Source organism: Perna viridis, chromosome 2, assembly GCF_037379345.1.
Source record: "Perna viridis isolate PV_CMFRI_1.1 ecotype Kerala chromosome 2, ASM3737934v1, whole genome shotgun sequence".
NCBI lineage: Eukaryota > Metazoa > Mollusca > Bivalvia > Mytilida > Mytilidae > Perna > Perna viridis.
This window is the reverse complement of record NC_142446.1, coordinates 3,601,742-3,620,082: the sequence shown is the minus strand read 5'-3', so window position 1 is coordinate 3,620,082 and position 18,341 is coordinate 3,601,742. Positions and strand designations below refer to the sequence as shown.

At 33.1% G+C, this 18,341-nt stretch overlaps 1 protein-coding gene across 4 annotated transcripts in view; it reads right to left on the bottom strand.

Moving 5' to 3' along the window:
- LOC148623329 (uncharacterized) overlaps positions 1 to 18,341 on the bottom strand; it is a 31,388-nt gene that overhangs the window by 8,595 nt on the left and 4,452 nt on the right. For 2 of the 4 annotated variants that reach the window (XM_088565085.1, XM_088565086.1), the window contains exons 2-7: positions 17,108 to 17,227; positions 14,647 to 14,794; positions 13,984 to 14,198; positions 10,411 to 10,581; positions 9,325 to 9,695; positions 4,722 to 7,199 (exon numbers count right to left, since the gene is read on the bottom strand). In XM_088565085.1, the coding sequence (XP_088421211.1) occupies positions 4,722 to 7,199; positions 9,325 to 9,695; positions 10,411 to 10,581; positions 13,984 to 14,198; positions 14,647 to 14,794; positions 17,108 to 17,164 (3,440 nt within the window). In that variant the 5' untranslated portion in view covers positions 17,165 to 17,227. The other 2 variants (XM_088565087.1, XM_088565088.1) reach the window with 2 other exon arrangements.

Here is an 18,341-nt window from a genome sequence, read left to right as displayed (position 1 = left end):
AGGGGAACAGCAAACAAACATATTTTTATGTTTGGCCTAATGTACAAAGAACCAATGGTAGAGGTGATATAAGGACTTGCGTAACAAGTCCAAATCAACTAAATCAAGAATGAATAAAACACTGACTGTTTTTCTGATCTGTAACTGTTTTTTGAATTAAAAAAAATAAAATTGAATTTTGTGGTAATTTGACATGCATGTATCATCTGCTGTCAAATACAGTATCTAAAACGACAACTACCTGAAGAAAAAAGGCTTTGCTAATTCATATTTTAAACTAATCATTGTTTTAAAACTTAATTAGAATTTACAGTAACACTACCAGTCACAATTTTACTAAACTGACAAAATAATTGAAAAAGTTGAATACACAATAAAAACATTAGTTTTTACAGTAAGATTCTGAATGAAAAAGCTGAATTTCATTTCAAAATTGGAAAAAAGTATATCTTCACAATAGAAGTACCTCCTTGATTGACTAATCAAAACATTGTAAGATTTCTTTTTCAAGGCAAAACAGCCAAAGTTGCTCTATAACTTTACAAAATGGTGAGAACTGAAGTTGTCAATGTCCAAACACAATAAAATGCTTTACATGATGCAGCATGATACAACCTCAGAGATAAAACCATGAACAGTTGGGGCAAGAATGGACACATTATTCAAGCTTGATAAAACTCTGTATTTTGATTTGACACAAGTTAAAAAATAGACTAGAATCAAAAGGGCCTTATTCTTCAACCACTGAATGGTTCCAGTAACAACCCCCAAAATTAAAATCAGCCTTCCTTTGGGGTTAGTGCTTTGTAGTACAATTTCAAAGAGTTTCATTCACTTTTACCCAATAACCAGACAACAGCATAATTTTTTATTCTGGTCCATTTTTTTTGGTCATTCATTCCTACTTGGTTCAAGTCACAACCCCCACAATTTCAAAAATCAATTCTCTCAACTCATTTTTTGGTAATTATGAAAATGTCTGTTCTAGCCCTTTTTGGCCCCTCATCTCTAAACAGTTCAAGTCACAACCCCAAAATCTATCAGTTCAAAAATATCTACTGTTACTCAAGTAATTATCTAGACACCAGGAAAATGTGCTTTTTTTTTTGTCCTTTTGGCCTTTTATTCTAAAATGATTCAAGTCACAACCTTTAGAGAAAATCCTAAAATGTCTATGGATACTGGAATATCATATCATTATCTGTAACAGATTCTGATAATACATACCATATATATATATGTATGTATGTATGTATGTATGTATGTATGTATGTATGTATGTATGTATATTCCTTCTTTCACAATGAGGATAAAATTCTTTGCAGGCCCTAGTTTGATATCACCACAGAATTTAACCTTGAGCAGTTTGAACAAGAAAGGATACAACATTCAAACTTGATGCAGCTCTTAATTTGGATTGCAATTAAATGTTGGATAAGATTCTGACTAGAATGAATGTGGTCGAGAACTAAAACTTTGCAAAGAGGCAAAACAAAGTAGAAATGCTCCCTACAGTAAATGCAAAATATAATTAAATGCTTTGCAGGGCACAGCTTGATACAACCACAGAAATCCAACCCTGGACATATGGACACACATTTCAAGCTTGATACAGCCCTGAACTTTAATTGACACAAGATAAGAATTTGACCAACTGGTCCCTTTTTGGCCACATATTTATAAGTTGTTCTAGTCACAACTACCTGGCCATCTTTTGGTTGTATGGCAACATGTGAAACAATTTCACAGAAATCCTTTCACTTATAGTCAAGTTATTGTCTTGACAAAATCAAAATGGTTGTTTATGATCCCTTTTTTGTCCTTTAGTCCTAAAAGGTTAAAGTCACAACCCACTAAATAAACCCATTCTTTAATTTTATTGTGATATAATTCGAAAGAGATCTATACACATAAACTTGTCATTTTGTCCAGACATCAAAATATCTACTGAGACTGGATGACAATGCTGAATGGAAGACAACAGGATCATACAATTATACAACCACAAATGTTTAGGTGGTCAGGTCTAACTTATGATTTCCAGGTCAAATGGCCAACCCCTACGTAGTACCAAAAACACACCAAACCTAGATCTATGCATTGTAAGTGCATAATTTGTGTGTATTCTAAATGAAAGTAGTCAAAATCATATTTGTAATTTACTACAAAAAAGTATGAATATTGTTTACATGTGGGAGTAATTCACATCCATGCTGTAAGTTAGCAGAAAAGGTAAAAATATGGATTATCAGTATTACTTATTTAAATAAATTTTGTGAAGAATTTCTAAAACTATTATACTATTAGTAAAATGATTTCGAAAGCCTTATTTTCCAAGCTTCGCAATGGAATGCAACTTTAAAGTGTCATTTGTCCTGGGAATTCATGGTGAAACTTTGAAAATTTCTTTTTTAACATGTTAAGTAATGGAAATATTAGAAGTGGTTAGTGAGATCTTATATAAAATCCCTTAAGATTAGCCAGCCCTGCCAAAAAATAGCCAGTCTCGGGCTGGTGGGCAGGCTACTATTTCTAACTCTGTTCATGTACATCCTATTTATAAAATTTCCTCAAAATCCCTTTTTGTGTTCAGGAGAGGGGTGATTTTACAAAGTCAACAAACAAAGTGGAAATTGGCAAATCAAAATAAAAAAAGAATCATAACGGTAAAATCCAGGTTTTAAATAGCTGAAATCCGCTTAAAAGGGAAAAAACATCCCTTTAAGGAGGAGTTATGCTAATAATGTTCTAAAATGTACAACCCTTATGTTGGATTATCTCCCTTTGATAACAATAATTTGATTTCTCCTTACACATCTACGATTCCCAACCTTGCTATAAAATTTCGTCAAATTCCCTTTTTGTGTTCAGGACAGGGGTGATTTTACGAAGTCAACAAACAAAGTGGAAATTGGCAAATCAAAATAAAAAAAGAATCATAACGGTAAAATCCAGGTTTTAAATAGCTGAAATCCGCTTAAAAGGGAAAAAAACATCCCTTTAAGGAGGAGTTATGCTAATAATGTTCTAAAATGTACAACCCTTATGTTGGATTATCTCCCTTTGATAACAATAATTTGATTTCTCCTTACACATCTACGATTCCCAACCTTGCTATAAAATTTTGTCAAATTCCCTTGAGTGGTTTAGGTTACAGACCACCAATTCAACCAATGAGCATTTGGAACGTACGCAAAAATAGTCCTACGCAGAAAATTACCCTTGTTCCTCATAGTGCTGTGAAAAAAGTTCTCATCTCATTTAAAAAATTTAAACAGTTTCTGAAAGGAAAAACATTTCTGTACATTTTATAGGTGCATTTTACTTCTTGTGATGTGAAGCCTGATCTCCATAATGATTTCAAAATATACCCCTATCTTGTGAAAACACTGGGATTTCCCATGCTATTTATAGACACTTCACTTCCGGTGACCAGTACTGCACTGCAAGTCTGCTAACCCCACATGCCATTCTGAGGATTGTGAGCTGACATATGTAGAATCATGCTGATATATAGTCATCTGCAGGTTAAAGTTAAGGTAAAGTCCAGAGAAGCCATTGAATATTGTGAAATTAGCATTGAAGCCTATGGGAAGTGGAATTAGTGGTTTCTAGCCTTAAGTAGTAATTACAAGAAATGTGGAAAAAAGAACAGACAGATGATTACTATATACTCCACCCAAACTTTGTGGGGGTAGTATAAGCAACTAATACGAAGTGGAAATAAAGGACTATTTCTTGCCATTGTTTTTTGTCCCTTACATCATAAAAGGTAAAGGCCATTACTGTTTAAATCCATCAAAACTCTCCATTTGTTGTTTGGAACTTTAAAACCAAAAAACAATGTTTGCTTTTTTTTTTGTTCCTTCATAATTCCTGTATTACATCCAAAATTTAATGGCTGTCTTACTTAGAATGGACCTTGTGATACAATATTTCATAGAGATTCATACATGTATACTTATGTTATATGGTAAAGTTTTATAAAGTGCTTGCTTTTGATCCCCTTTTGACCTCTTTTTTATGGTAATGAACTTTGTGGTACAAAAACATTGAGATCCATATACTTTCCTTGTGCTACTGTTTGCAAAATAAAGAACACTGGGTTTGGCCCTTTTCAGCCCTACATTCCTAAAAGTTTTATTAAGATCAGAACTCAGTAAATCAATCCCAATCTGACTTTTTGTGGTATAATTTCATAGCAATCCATACAACCATACATGAATTTTATAAATTATTATGTACAATGCTTATTTTTGGCACCTTTTTTTTTAGTCCCTACGCAAAAATAAGGATCATTACCCCACCCCTCCAATCCAACGCAATCCCAACATTCCTTTTGTATCAATAAACCTTGTAAATTTTATCAGATCCAAAAACACATATCAAAGTTACCACAGAATACCCAAGAATGCCATACCATTATATAACACTTCATTTTTTGTTGTCATATAAAATATACTTAGCTGTTGAAGACAGTGAAATTCTTGGGTTAATTCTTGGAAGTCAGTCATTGAGCTTTGGAAGAACATATTTTCAAATAGAACATCCTTGTAAGTACCGTAGTCCAAAATTAAAATGCTACTTACAAAATAGTTTCATTTAATGAATAACATTAACTATCTTTAAGTTAAATTAGAAGAGTTTAAGTTAAATGTGGGATGAATTAGCATTTAAACAAGTTGATAATTGGATTAATTCTTGTTTTGACAAATATTTACCTTGCTAAAACTGCAGCATTCTTTGGTGCATGACCAGGTGGAGGTTTGGGAACACGATCAGAATCAGGTGGGGTTGGTGATAAACTTGACAGTTTGTCTTTTACATCTTCTAAATCCTTTGTTGTTCGTTCCATTCTAGAAGCTGATGCTGATCGTCTCTTGCCAGAACGTTTATGTTCAGACATTTTTTCTGCTCGACTTAACCTCTCATTAGATGTTCCATTTTCCTGTTTTAGATTTGAATCAGGTTCTAAAATAAAAGATTCTTTTTTAAAAGAAGGTTTAGAACAGGATTTAACCTGCTCATCTGAATTTTTGGAAGACTTGACTGGGTCTTCCTGGATAGGTGACATTATATTTCTTTTATTATCTTTCATTCCAAACTTCAGCTTGCTATGTTTTCTCTCTTTTGCCCTCTGTATTTCTTGGGTTTTTAAACTGGAGGCAGACTGTTTGCTTTTCTTAACAGTAGGTTTTTCTTCATCAAGCTTAGAACTGTGAGAACTTTGACGATCTGAATCTAAATTGTCTAAATCAATCTTAGCTCCACTATCTGATAAATATTTTGCAGACTTGAAATCCTCTAAGTCTAAGTCACTATCATTTGCATGATTTGTTGATTCAAAATCATCCAAATTAAGTTTGACTTCAAAAACTGGTTTCTTAGGTATTGCTGGCTTTACTAACTTTTTAGGAGACACAGTCTTTAGGTGTTTACTATTAGACAATTCTGTATTTTGATTCTGAATTTCTGAAGATTTGTTACAATTTACCACATCACTTTCAACAGAATCAATGTTTTTCCAAACTAATTTTTCCAATTCATTGGTTTTCTTGCTGACAGCTTTCTCTAAAGACTCTGTGTTTTTACTAATAGTTATCTTTTTGGTTTCACTATCTTGTTTTATGACAGGAAGTTGTCGTCTTTTAGGGGATGAAGGGAGACTATTAATTATCTCTAAGCTTGTTGGTATGTGAATCTGTGTGCCAGGACTAGATAATAAGTTAGATAATGGTGATTGATAGGAAACATCAGACACATGTTCTGTTGGTTTTTGTTCTTTTGTGTCTGTAAAATTAGTCATTTCTACCCCAAACTGACTGTTTTTGTCTAGTAATGTCATAGACTTTCCATCTTTCATATCAACTTCTCCAATATATTTAGAAGTACTATATTTTGAGGTATCTTTGTCAGAAGCTATTGCACTGCTATAACCTGAAGCATTTGGTTGACTAGTAATATCTTCAGATCTATACTGATCATCAAAAACTATTATTTCAGGTTTGTCAATGTCTAATTTGAAAACAGAAAAATTGTTAGCACTATCATCATCTCTTTTCTCTTTCAGCCTTGCACCTTCACTTTCTGAGCGTTTCATTTTTGAACCAGACTTTTCATCACGTCGAGATGCCCTTTTTGATGGTGAATTTTCCCGCTTGGATTGTGGTGTTGGTGGTTTTCCTGCATAAGGACCTACTTTAAGCTGGTTAAAAGATGGCAAAAGACCCTCTTTAAACATAAGAGGAGATGACCTTCCACCTTGTTTAAGCAATGTGACCAGATTATTTTTGTCTTTAATACTTCCTTTAATAGGGCTAGACTTAACTATATGGCGATCTCCTATACTACCTAAAGAAGCACTAGTTTTCATTTGTGTGTCTCTTCGTTTCTCAAAACCATCACATTCATTTAAATCATCGTCTATAAAATTAAGAGAACCTCGTAGAACATCATTTTCATCTTGTAGCACTAAAGAATTGCGTAAGGCATTGTCAGGACGCCACTCATCATCATCAGCTAAAGTGTTCATTTTTCGTTTTGACACTTTTTTAGCTTTAGCATTGTCATGATCACTCTCATCACCAGAGCTGCTTCCCATACTATTTTCAAAAGCTGACTGATACTGACTAACTACAGTATATGGGGCAGCACGAGTGGCATTCTCATCTAAAATCCCTTCCTGTGTCTTGTCCTCTGTTTCCATGACAGCAAAAGTAATACCAGCTCTGCTGATGGCATGATCAAACCCTGAGTCTCTTCTCTTACCTACAGTTTCATCCTTCTGTTTCTCATCATCCTCTGTACTTTTATCACCCAGGAGAGTTACTTTTCTAGTTTGTGTTTTTGTTAATATTTCTTTGCTGTCTACTTCTAGCTCAATTTTATGTTCTTCATCTTTTGCTTCCTGTTTCATTATTTTGTTAAGCTGCTCAGCCAGAAGATTAATATTACTTTCTGGCTTTGAAATGTTTTCAACAATTTCTTCCTTCACTAATTCTTCAACTTGATGTTTTTCCTGAATGTCTATTCTATGTGAACCAATTATACCTTGTCCTTCACCAAACTTATTGTCTAAGTTTTTATTGTCAATGATAAAATCTTTCATTTTTTTCTCTTCCACATCATCTTGACTAAGATTTTCATCCATGGCTTCAGTAGCCCCATGACCTGGGGTATGGGGTCCTCCTGGCTGTAGCCTGAAAAAAAGTTCTGTTGAGTTATATTACATTATATTGTATCTTTGACTATTCTATTTTACCCAGCATTGTGCTATTTTTGGTCCCACAACAGAAGTGGGAAGAGTAAGTTTTAACAGGTCACAGGTCTTTGTACCTCCATTGAATAAAGTGATATAATATTACCCAAGCTAAAATGACAACTTTTCCAACATTTTTATGTCAGCTTAAGATCAAATTTAAGTTCAATTTAAACTCACAATTAACTTCTTGTTAGCAGTGCTTCAATTACAGGATAAAAACTACACATATTGACTGTTAAGTCATATTAATTATTAAAGTTTTTTGAAAGCAAGTAACAATGGCTACTTGATGATTGAAATTTTGGTACTAAAGCTAAAATAAAAAAGTATTTTATTGACATGTAATTACAGTACTGATTGTCCATTACTGGTTTGTTGACAGTGTTATATTTGTTAGAGTATATGAAATAAAATCTTAATGGATAATGAAACTGAGTGAGTATATATATTCTAACTGGCATAGATTATAAAATAGATTCTCACTAAGTGAAAAAAATTAGGGTACTGCATTATTAAAACTGTGTGCCACTCAAATGGCTGTAATATAAAAATCCTGGGAATGGAAAAACCTTTCTGAAGTTCAGCAGCAGTACCACTTTGAAGAGAACTGGTCTGATTAACCTGACAATATGGTTGGTCTCCTTGGAGTAGTTATTGACTATGGCAATGGTAGCAATTACATTCTATTTGTCATGGACTATTAGTTTCAGAGGTAGGCACAGATCCCAGGAAAGACATGTTGGCCCTCCCCCAAAAATTGGCACAACAAATTTTTGTTTGCATGGAATCTTTCAAATTGTAATACCCCAAAAATGTTCTTGCTTTGCTTTGCTGTGCCTAAAATCTATTTGCACCATCAAATCCTGGACCAGCCTAATAAGGGAAGCATCATTACCTAATAACTTCGATCACTGCAACAAAATATTTTTCTACAATTAATCGGAAGACCTTAAGTTTAAATGTCTGAAATTGCATTGAACTGATTGGAATAAGAAAGATTATTGTTACTTGCCAATTTTGTGGCAATGTAATAAAATTGAGTGAAATATTTACATTGTTATAATTTATAATCACAGAAGTGTAACATATGTCTGTGTTATATAAAGAAAATCTGCAAATTTTCCACCAAATAAGCCAAAATTTGGCACTTTTTGAAACATTGTCTTAATTTTTGAGTGTCTCCGCCAAGTTTGCCCAAAACTATTTTTTATGATTTCTATTTGCAACTTTGACAGGAGTCCAAATCAGTTAAGATATCCCTCAGTCATTTATATAAGACCTTTAAAAATAACAAAATTAGCATTGAAAAATGCTATTTTCCCAATTTTGTAGCTTTTGGCAGGTTTTCGCCTTCCATAAAACTGACATTTGATGAAATGGTGAAAATTTAAAACCATTTAATTATAATAAAAAAAATAAAAACATTCATTTAACAATGCATATCACAATTTTGTCATTAGCTAAAAAAAGGGAGCCAAATACTGCCCTTATTATACCTTCTCCGTTGAAATTTGACAAATGAAATATGCAATTTAAACAAAGTCAAAGAGTCAAAGAAAATGTTCAATTCTGACTCCTTTTTTTAAGCCTGATGTCAGGGACATCATTTATCTTTCAAAGGCATCAAAACTTTTTTTCTGGTAAGAACCTTATAGAATAATTTAATAGAGATCAATACACTTTATTACTGCCTGGAAACCAGGAAATTTTGTTTTTTACCCTTTTTCTCACAAACAGTTCAGGTCATGACCCAAAAAAATCATCCTGAGTTTGACCTTCTTGGTGATACAATTTCATAGGGATATTTACTTATACCTGAGTTATGTTTTTGACTCATTTTTTAACCTAAATTCCTGAATGGTAATGGCCATAACCTTCCAAAATTAGTACCAATCGTTCTTTTTGGTCTGATACCTTGTTATTTAACTGTAATTTCATTAAGATCTACCGACTAGCATTCATGTTTTAGTGGGAACACCGACAGTCTGCGGATGATGATGACTGCACTATCATCTACAAATAACAAAAAAGTGAAAGACTTCGAAAAAATAAAATAATGTTACCCTTGTCCATGAGTCTGTTTAATTCCTATTGGAGGTGACGTTGTTATAGTCGTGGCTAGTGAACCATCTGAGTATATTTTCTCCCAGTCATAAGCATCAGTTTCTTTTATACCTTTTCTCTTCATACACTGGTCAAATAGGTTGTGTAACATAGCATAGTCTGGTTTATCAAAGTACTCTAATTTACAAATATGTTCAAGGAAAATGCTGAATTCATTTGGCAAATCTTTCAGAAGTTTAGTATGGTCATATTTATCTTTTGTGGTCCCAACTTGTTCTTTATCCTTTATCTTTCTCCATGGTAACTGTCCAGAAAGAAACTCTACCAACATGTAAAACAATGACCAAAGATCATCATGACGACCCATTTCCTGTGAAAATGTAAAAATGGCTATTAAGTTGGATAATTCTTTACATACATGTTCATGGAGGCTAACATTATATACAAGTACTTTTAAGGCCAAAGATCATTTAGAATCTATTAACTAGATTTGTCAGTCTCGACTTGTGATGAAAGTTGATCAACTTATAACAATTCATATAACTGCAATGTTATTACAAGGGAATATACATGTGTGACTAACTTACATACATTGTACATAAATACTGGTATACTTCTTAACAAGTCAAATCACTCATTTTTGTTTAATTCAAATGCAGGATTTGACCTATGGTCTAAAAGCAAAATCATTTCTTATATTTTTTTCTGGGTACAAAAATCATGTTAGGATAGAGGATAATAAGCACAAAACAAAAGCAACAGAAAATATAAGGCTCAGGGAAGCCTGAATCATTTCCTAGTTCAGGTTCACACATTTTCACAGAAAACATCAGCTAGCAGCAGTTTTTAGATGTATACCCATATGCTCATTACCATTTGATGTCAACTTGTTGAATGTAGGTGCCATTGAAGCAAACAATTCTGTGAAGAGTTACTGTAAACTTTTGAAAATAGGCATACTAGAAACTCACTCAAAGTTCATTAGTTAGAGAATGTTTCAACTACTATTAGCACAAAGAAGGTCCACATATCTATATATTTTGCATGTATATTGCTTTATGAGCCATTTCATACTTATGATTTACCTTGTTTTTATGAGCATTAACAGAAGCATATCTGACAGTCCCCCTGAAGCCAGCTGCAGTCCTTGGTGGTCTCACTTCCCCTGAAGCTGTGGTATATTGCCTAGCAAGTCCAAAGTCCAACATGAACACTTTCTTACAATCCTTCTGTAGTCTACCCATAGCAAAATTAGACTGGAATTTGAAAAAAAACAAAACATCGTTCAATAATGTGATATCAGACAGCAACCAAAATAGTGTATGGCCCATCTTCATAAAGCAAAAAATAACAAGCATTCTGAGAGTAGTGCTAAACAATCCATAGTCCCCTACCAGCTGTTTATATCACTGACCCAAATACTACCTTGAATCATCAAGTATAAATGACAAACTAAGGGAATGATCTTGATTTTGAACAGAATAAGGGTTATGGACAAAGACAAGAAAGATGTTCAAATCCATTTAGTAGATGCAGATTTGCAAAGTTTTATGCACAGACAATTGGACAGATTAGGTTTCAAATAACGGTTGACTGATTTGTCAACAACAAAAAAAACCAACTCAATATCTTAGTCTTTGGAAAAATGTGTAAAATTGAAATTTAGGTACAGCACATAAAACTTTGGAAAAAATTAGCAAAGCAGAACGAAATGTACACTTGATCTGTAACTTATGAAGGTAGACTCACCTACCAAAAATCAGCCCAATATCTGCAAGCATTAAGATAAAAAGTGCACAAAACTTCCTTTTTTCAGAACTAACAGGCAGACGGACGGACAGACTGCAAATCTAAAGTCCTCCTTTGCAAAAGCCGGTAGGAGATGAAAAATTTGAAATCAATCTGTACAGTGGAAGCCATGAGTTTTTACGGACAAGCGAGGTGATTCCAATGTACCTTCCATTCATTGAGTGGGGCATAATAAGTTTGTATTGTTACAGAAAAGACATTACTAAGTTATAAACAAATGACTTAATATATTTATTTCCAGTGGCCAATACTGAAATTATAATACATGTTCTAGTTTTATTTAGGATGAGTATCAATAACTGGTTTCAATGTTTCCATTGCTTTACATGTTAAATTAAGAAGACATTTTGAAAGTTTCACTGTAAAATTACAGGACAAAATTTTCTGGCAGGAATCATTTAAAACAGAAAAACAATAAATATTTCCATTTATCAAAATGAAAGCATTTTTTTTTTCAAAAGGGGTCGAGGCAAGAACCCCAAAAACAATTGAGCCCTCAGGAACATGGGTTAGAAAGAAAAGATAAGTATTACTCAAGCTATTGCAAACAAACGAAAGTTACCTTTCTTGCCCCTTTAGCTTCTCATTGCTTGAAAACTATAAGAGATACCTAAAATCTGTACATTTGGGAACAAATGTGGACTCAAGATTTATACTAGACTTAATTTATATGGGGATGTACTAAGCACTTTTGATGCACAATTTTGTTGCAATTTTAAACCAAACTCCAAACAGAAATCAGTGCCAATAGAAAATGACTGCAAATTCACAGTAAACAAAAATTCCTGACAATATGCTAATCTAACACTCCGTTCAGTTTCATGACAATCCTGTAATTCTTTGAGGAGGAGTTGCAGACAACAGATCAGCCCAAGATTTGCTGAAAAACATCTAAGTCCAACAGCAAGGTTCTACAATTTTTGCCCAAACATAAATTTCTGACAATATGCATATCACAATATGGTAATTTTACACTTCATCAAGTTTCATAACAATCCTGAAGACCAAGCTGAAAAATGCCTACATCAAACAGCTGTCATTTCAACAATTTTGACAAATTCTGATACTGTGCACATCTCCATGTGGTTATATTACATCCAAAGAAGTTTCATAACAATGCTTTAAGCTGCTTAGAATATAGTTGTGGACAGATAGGGTGAAACCTATATACCCCCCAACTTTGTTTGTGAGGGTATAAAAATGCAGGCATTTTCCTTTTGCGCCACAACTCTTTTGCACCAGTACTCCTTTAGCACCAGTTTACTTTTCGATTTTCGTAGTTTAATTATGCCAATAAATAAATGACCCTTTTGCACCAGAATACAGGTAAATTTATATTTGATATTGATTTAGTACTACATTAGATGCGTGGTGTGTTTATTGTATGTTATTCACCATTTAAAAAAAAGTCTCTTTATAATTGGTTGTTCATCTCTATGGCAAGTAAAATTATAAAAATATTAAGAATATAAGACTTTTATTTTAGTTAAATAATGTAAATATAGACCCTTCTCATTTTTCCGGGCTTGGGACCACAGGGGTTTCATTATTTTTTTGCAATGCAGGTACTTTTGGTTTTGTAGGAGGTACTTTTCATCATTTTGTTTAATAAAATGTATGAAATTTTAAAATTCTGGATGTACCTTGCAATAGTTTAGAAGGGTAAAAGTACTTGTTACCGCCTCTTAATGAAAGGCCTGAACCAACAGGTTTCCCTGGCGGAGTTAATGCTCATTTTAAAAAAAAGTTATTTTAGTAAAGCATGCAGATAAAAGGTAAAACTATAATTTATTCACTGTTTCTTATTCACTAATCATTCTGATTATATCACTATCACTTTTAATATCAATTTTAACTTCCATCAACGGCTGAGAGCATGCACAAATTGTCATCTAGTGAGTTCTCCAGACATTAACAGATTGTATTACATGTATATGTTATTGCATGTACTTTGGGAGGAATGTCTATGAATACAAACATTGATGGATGTCAATTGTAGAATTGCTCGTTGTAATGGGCATGAAATGCTTCAGGACTGTTGTTTATTCCACAAGCAGTTGATGGAACCCAAGTTGTAGGTGGAAATATAATTATAATTAATAATTTATATTTGGTTTTTATTCTGGATACATTTTTATGTATTTTTTAATGTTTCTTATCATTAATTTATTCATTTCTAACTCATTTTCTTTATTTTTATGATAGTTTTACTTTAGATTTTTACCTTTTTGATATTTCAATTCCTTATTTGTATTTGGGCAAAAGGTGGTCTTTTTCTGGCAGAAAAGGACTACACTGAAAATTTTTTTGGCGCAATTTAACAATGATTTTTTATTCAATTGGCGCAAAAGGACGATGCCCAAAAATGCAGGCAAGGATTTTCATAACGAAACAATATTTTTAAAATCAGACCAAAAATACGAAAGTAGATTTTCGGGGCAAAGCCTAATATTATAACCCTATAACTCAGAAACAGTTAAAGAGAAGTCTATTTTGCAAAGAAAACTCCTATGAAAGAATTTTAAAGGACACACAATGACATAGTAATCATTACAGTCAGATTAACAATAAAATATTTTTATCAATATTTAGTACAACACCAATTTCCCCCTTTCAGCCCTTATTTTCAAAGGTAGTGGGGCCAAAAACTATAGGGCTCTTCACCATGTCCCCTAGAAACAATGTGTTAAAAAATTAAAAAGATTTGATGTTTTACTTAAATTATCGTAAACAGACAAAAGTAAAACGATGCCAATGACAGCATGATACTATTATATGCCTGCAAAATTTATTGCAGTTACATAAAAACAGAACAATGTTTGGTACATGTATAATCTAAAAGAACATACAGGTTTGATATCTCTGTGAAGGAAGCCAACTTCATGGATTGATTCTATGGCTTTCAGGATCTGAGCTCCTAGACGTAACGTTGTACTCAATGAAAACATGCCTTTAGATTGACTTCGACGCAACTCTGCTAAATTCTTCCCCTGTAAAGTCATTACAACATAGTTGTACTTATCATTTCTTCCACAACCTATAAATCTACATACATGGTCTCGGCCTGAAATAAAAAAAAAGAATATAGGTAACTTTCAGGTAAATAAAACGATAGAATAGGCTACTCATGTGACACCTTAAAAGTTTCCATGAACTCAGTTTTCATAATATTTGGGGACTTGTGGTCCTGTGTTACAAGTGGGAGAGCACACTACATGCTAAAAAAACTCCAAATACATTACAAGTAAACTATCATTGTAATTGGTATCTGAACTATTAATATTGTAATCCTTTTGATTGGTATCTTGCATGTAGAAAAGAAACATGGTTCTAGCTAGAACAACAAAAATCAGACAAATAAGGACTTACTAAAAAATAACCGGGATAGCCACATACATCATGAATTCAAAACTGGTACGCTGATTTCATTTTACTATGTTTAAAATTAAGATACATGTAAATGAGGACATCAGTAGTTCTTTACATCATATGACATCACTAACGGTTGATACCTTGAAGTTTCTTTAGAACAGCTACCTCCATTTTCAACACTTGTTTGGCTTGTTGGGAAGACTCAAGCTTTAAAGCAACAGATTCTTTGGTAATCAGATCAACACCTTCATAAATCTCACCAAATCCACCACCACCAATCTTTTTTGTCTGAAAATGATAACTATATGGTTTAAAGATCACTCAACTAAGAAAATTAGAAATCTAGTTGTCATAGAATGGGTGAGACACATGTATTTGAAGGCAAAAACAACTTTCCTGTATATTGTTGTGAGCTTCATTCCACATTTGTATCAATCAATTCACATCATGACAACAGTGTACATACAAACTTAGGTTAATTCCTATCCATTCACTTGAAAAAGGTTCACAGAGACGAACTGTCAACACCATTATTAAGAATATGAGTTCCAAAAGGAGACTCTTGGTATTCTTTTATAGAAATTGGAATTATTCAAATATGTACACTGAAATGCTTGTAGCCTGTAACAAAACAGAAAGATTTTTTAAAAGAATACTTTACTATAAATAATATTTGAACTAAAAAAATAAAAATAACACAAAATATGATTTATTTTCCCCCATTTCTGGTCTCTTTAATTACTACCAACAATTTTGTAACCATTTTTCAAAAGCTTCCTCTTTCATAGGTCTTGGAAAGAAAATAATGAAATTAGAGAATAAAAAAGTCTTAGCATGACCTGAGACTTTTGGGAAATTTGCATGATTTGAAAGTTTTTTTTTTGTAGGGAGACTGTCAAACAGACTGTTGAACTTTACACAGAAGCCATGTCTATACCAAAACTTTAAAACATACTCAATTAAATCAGTGAAATTTAAACTAAGTTTAATCAAAATGCTCCACAAAACCCAGTAATATTGTTGGCTCCAATTCTCTTTTAACTTTTAATAAAAAATCCAAACATTCATTTAACTTAGGATACCCTAAAAATCAAAACTACCATCTTTCATTGAAATCTGTACAGTAGTTTCTGAGGAGAAGATTTTTGAAAGTAATATCAAAAACAGCCAAAAAAACATCTAAAAAGGGCAGTAACTCCAACACGGGTTAACAAATTTTTGTCACAGATAGATCTCATCATATGGAATACTTTTACTCAGTCAAAATTTGGTTAAAATTCATGGTTTGGGATATATATGCAAAAATCTGCTGTCTGACCCCTATGTTCTATTTTTAGTAACAGGGGCCATATTTTGTAACCAATCGAAAATCAAAACAGTGCAGAAAAACCCTAAAACACAAAAATACCAAATTTCATTGAATTCTGTAAAGGATACTCTAAGGAACAATCATCTTAAGTTTCATCTAAATCAATTCAGTAGTTTCAGAGGAGAAGACGTTTGAAGAAATTGTTAACGACTACGACAACGACGACGATGGACACCAAGTGATGGGAATAGCTAATATGGCCTGCAGCCAGGCAAACTAAAAAAGTTCATTTAACTTGTATGATTAATAAATACACTTAATTTACCACTTTCCATCTTCCCTTCATGACCACTTCAGGACTTTACTTACCACTTTCCATCTTTCCTTAATGACCACTCCAGGACTTAACTACCACTTTCTATCTTTTTTTAATGAACACTTCAGGACTTAATTTACCACTTTCCATCTTTCTTTAATGACCACACCAGGACTGAACTTACTGCTTTCCATCTTTCCTTAATGACAACTTCAGGACTTCACTTACCACTTTCCATCTTTCCTTAATGACCACTCCAAGACTTAATTTACCACTTTCCACCATTCCTAAATGACCACACCAGGACTAAACTTACCATTTTCCATCTTACCTAAGTGACCACTTCAGGACTTAATTTACCACTTTCCATTTTTCTTTAATGACCACACCAGGACTAAACTTACCACTTTCCATCTTTCTTTAATGACCACACAAGGACTAAACTTACCACTTTCCATCTTTTTTTAATGACCACACAAGGACTGAACTTACCACTTTCCATCTTTCCGTAATGACAACTTCAGGACTATACTTACCACTTTCCATCATTCCTAAATGACCACTTCAGGACTTAATTTACCACTTTCTATTTTTCTTTAATCACCACACCAGGACTAAACTTACAGCTTTCCATCTTACCTAAGTGACCACTTCAGGACTTAATTTACCACTTTCCATTTTTCTTTAATGACCACACCAGGGCTAAACTTACCACTTTCCATCTTTCTTTAATGACCACACCAGGACTAAACTTACCACTTTCCATCTTTCCTTAATGACCACACCAGGACTAAACTTACCACTTTCCATCTTTCCTAAATGACCACTTCAGGACTTAATTTACCACTCTCCATTTTTCTTTAATGACCACACCAGGACTAAACTTACCACTTTCCATTTTTCTTTAATGACCACACAAGGACTAAACTTACCACTTTCCATCTTTCTTTAATGACCACATCAGGACTAAACTTACCACTTTCCATCTTTCCTTAATGACCACTCCAGGACTTAACAGATCTTCTGTGGTCATTATTAAACCTTTCCTCTTCTACAGAATATTTATTTAACCCATTGTTTTAGCTATATGTATATCCTAAAAAGTAACAAATTGAAATAATAAGGACAAATATAGGAAACACATGACATGAAGCCCAACCCAGTTGTTTAACTTTTTTTCATTTTTGAGACTTTGCCAGGGATCACGTTGGACTTCGCCAATGTTGCAAGTTGCCATTTTTTATTTTATCTGGTGACAAAAATAACCTGTTGGCGATTTTCTTGGCACCTAGGTTTTGCATATTAAAATTGACAGGAAGTTTGTAAGCAACGAATATTCTCACCCTGTCCAATTAAACAATTGTGTTGACACCTGGTCAGAGTTAATTGACTATAACCAATTTACAACTGAAGCCAATCAACTTATGCAGAATGTCCCCCAGTAAGATTTTAATTCTCTAATTCTGAGATGAGTTTCTTAAGTGTTAAAACAAAATTTTCATACCCTTGGTGAACTTCCCTGAAGGACATCATAAAAGATGTTAATTACAATATCGATAATTGTAGGTATATATTATTGGTACATATTACATTACAATTAGTAAATGGCTCCTATACTCTTTGACAGCTTTCCCCATAAGCTGTTCTTATTGAACAATTGAAACAAGATAATTATAGTGCATCATAAATTATTTAAAACTGAAACAAATTTACCATCTTCACTTTGGAACAAAACAGTTTTAAAATAGGGTCTGTTTTGATAACACTGTACAAAGGACTTTCAGAAATACCATATAGATTCATCCTTGGGCCTGTGGTATTCAATATTTTTATAAATGATTTTTTAGGTTTTTTAAAGATTCATACAAATATTCAGATGACAAAACTTTGTTTAGTAAAAGCTACAGAGTAGAAGTCATATTAATACTCTTAAAGAATGAAGTCATATACAGTGTACATTTGTACATGTACTTTATTATACCTATATACATGTATATGAATATAGGAATCACCCTGTCTGTGTGTTTGTTCGTTTGTCCATATTTCATGTTAGGACAACACCTCCTAAACCATTCAAGAGATTTTGAAGAATCTTTATAGGAAGGTTGGGCATCATATAAGATGTGTATGAAGGAATACAGTTACTGCAGGGGGACTCTAAAGGGAGATAATCCAACATAAGGGTTTAACTTGTTAAAACCTTGTAAGCA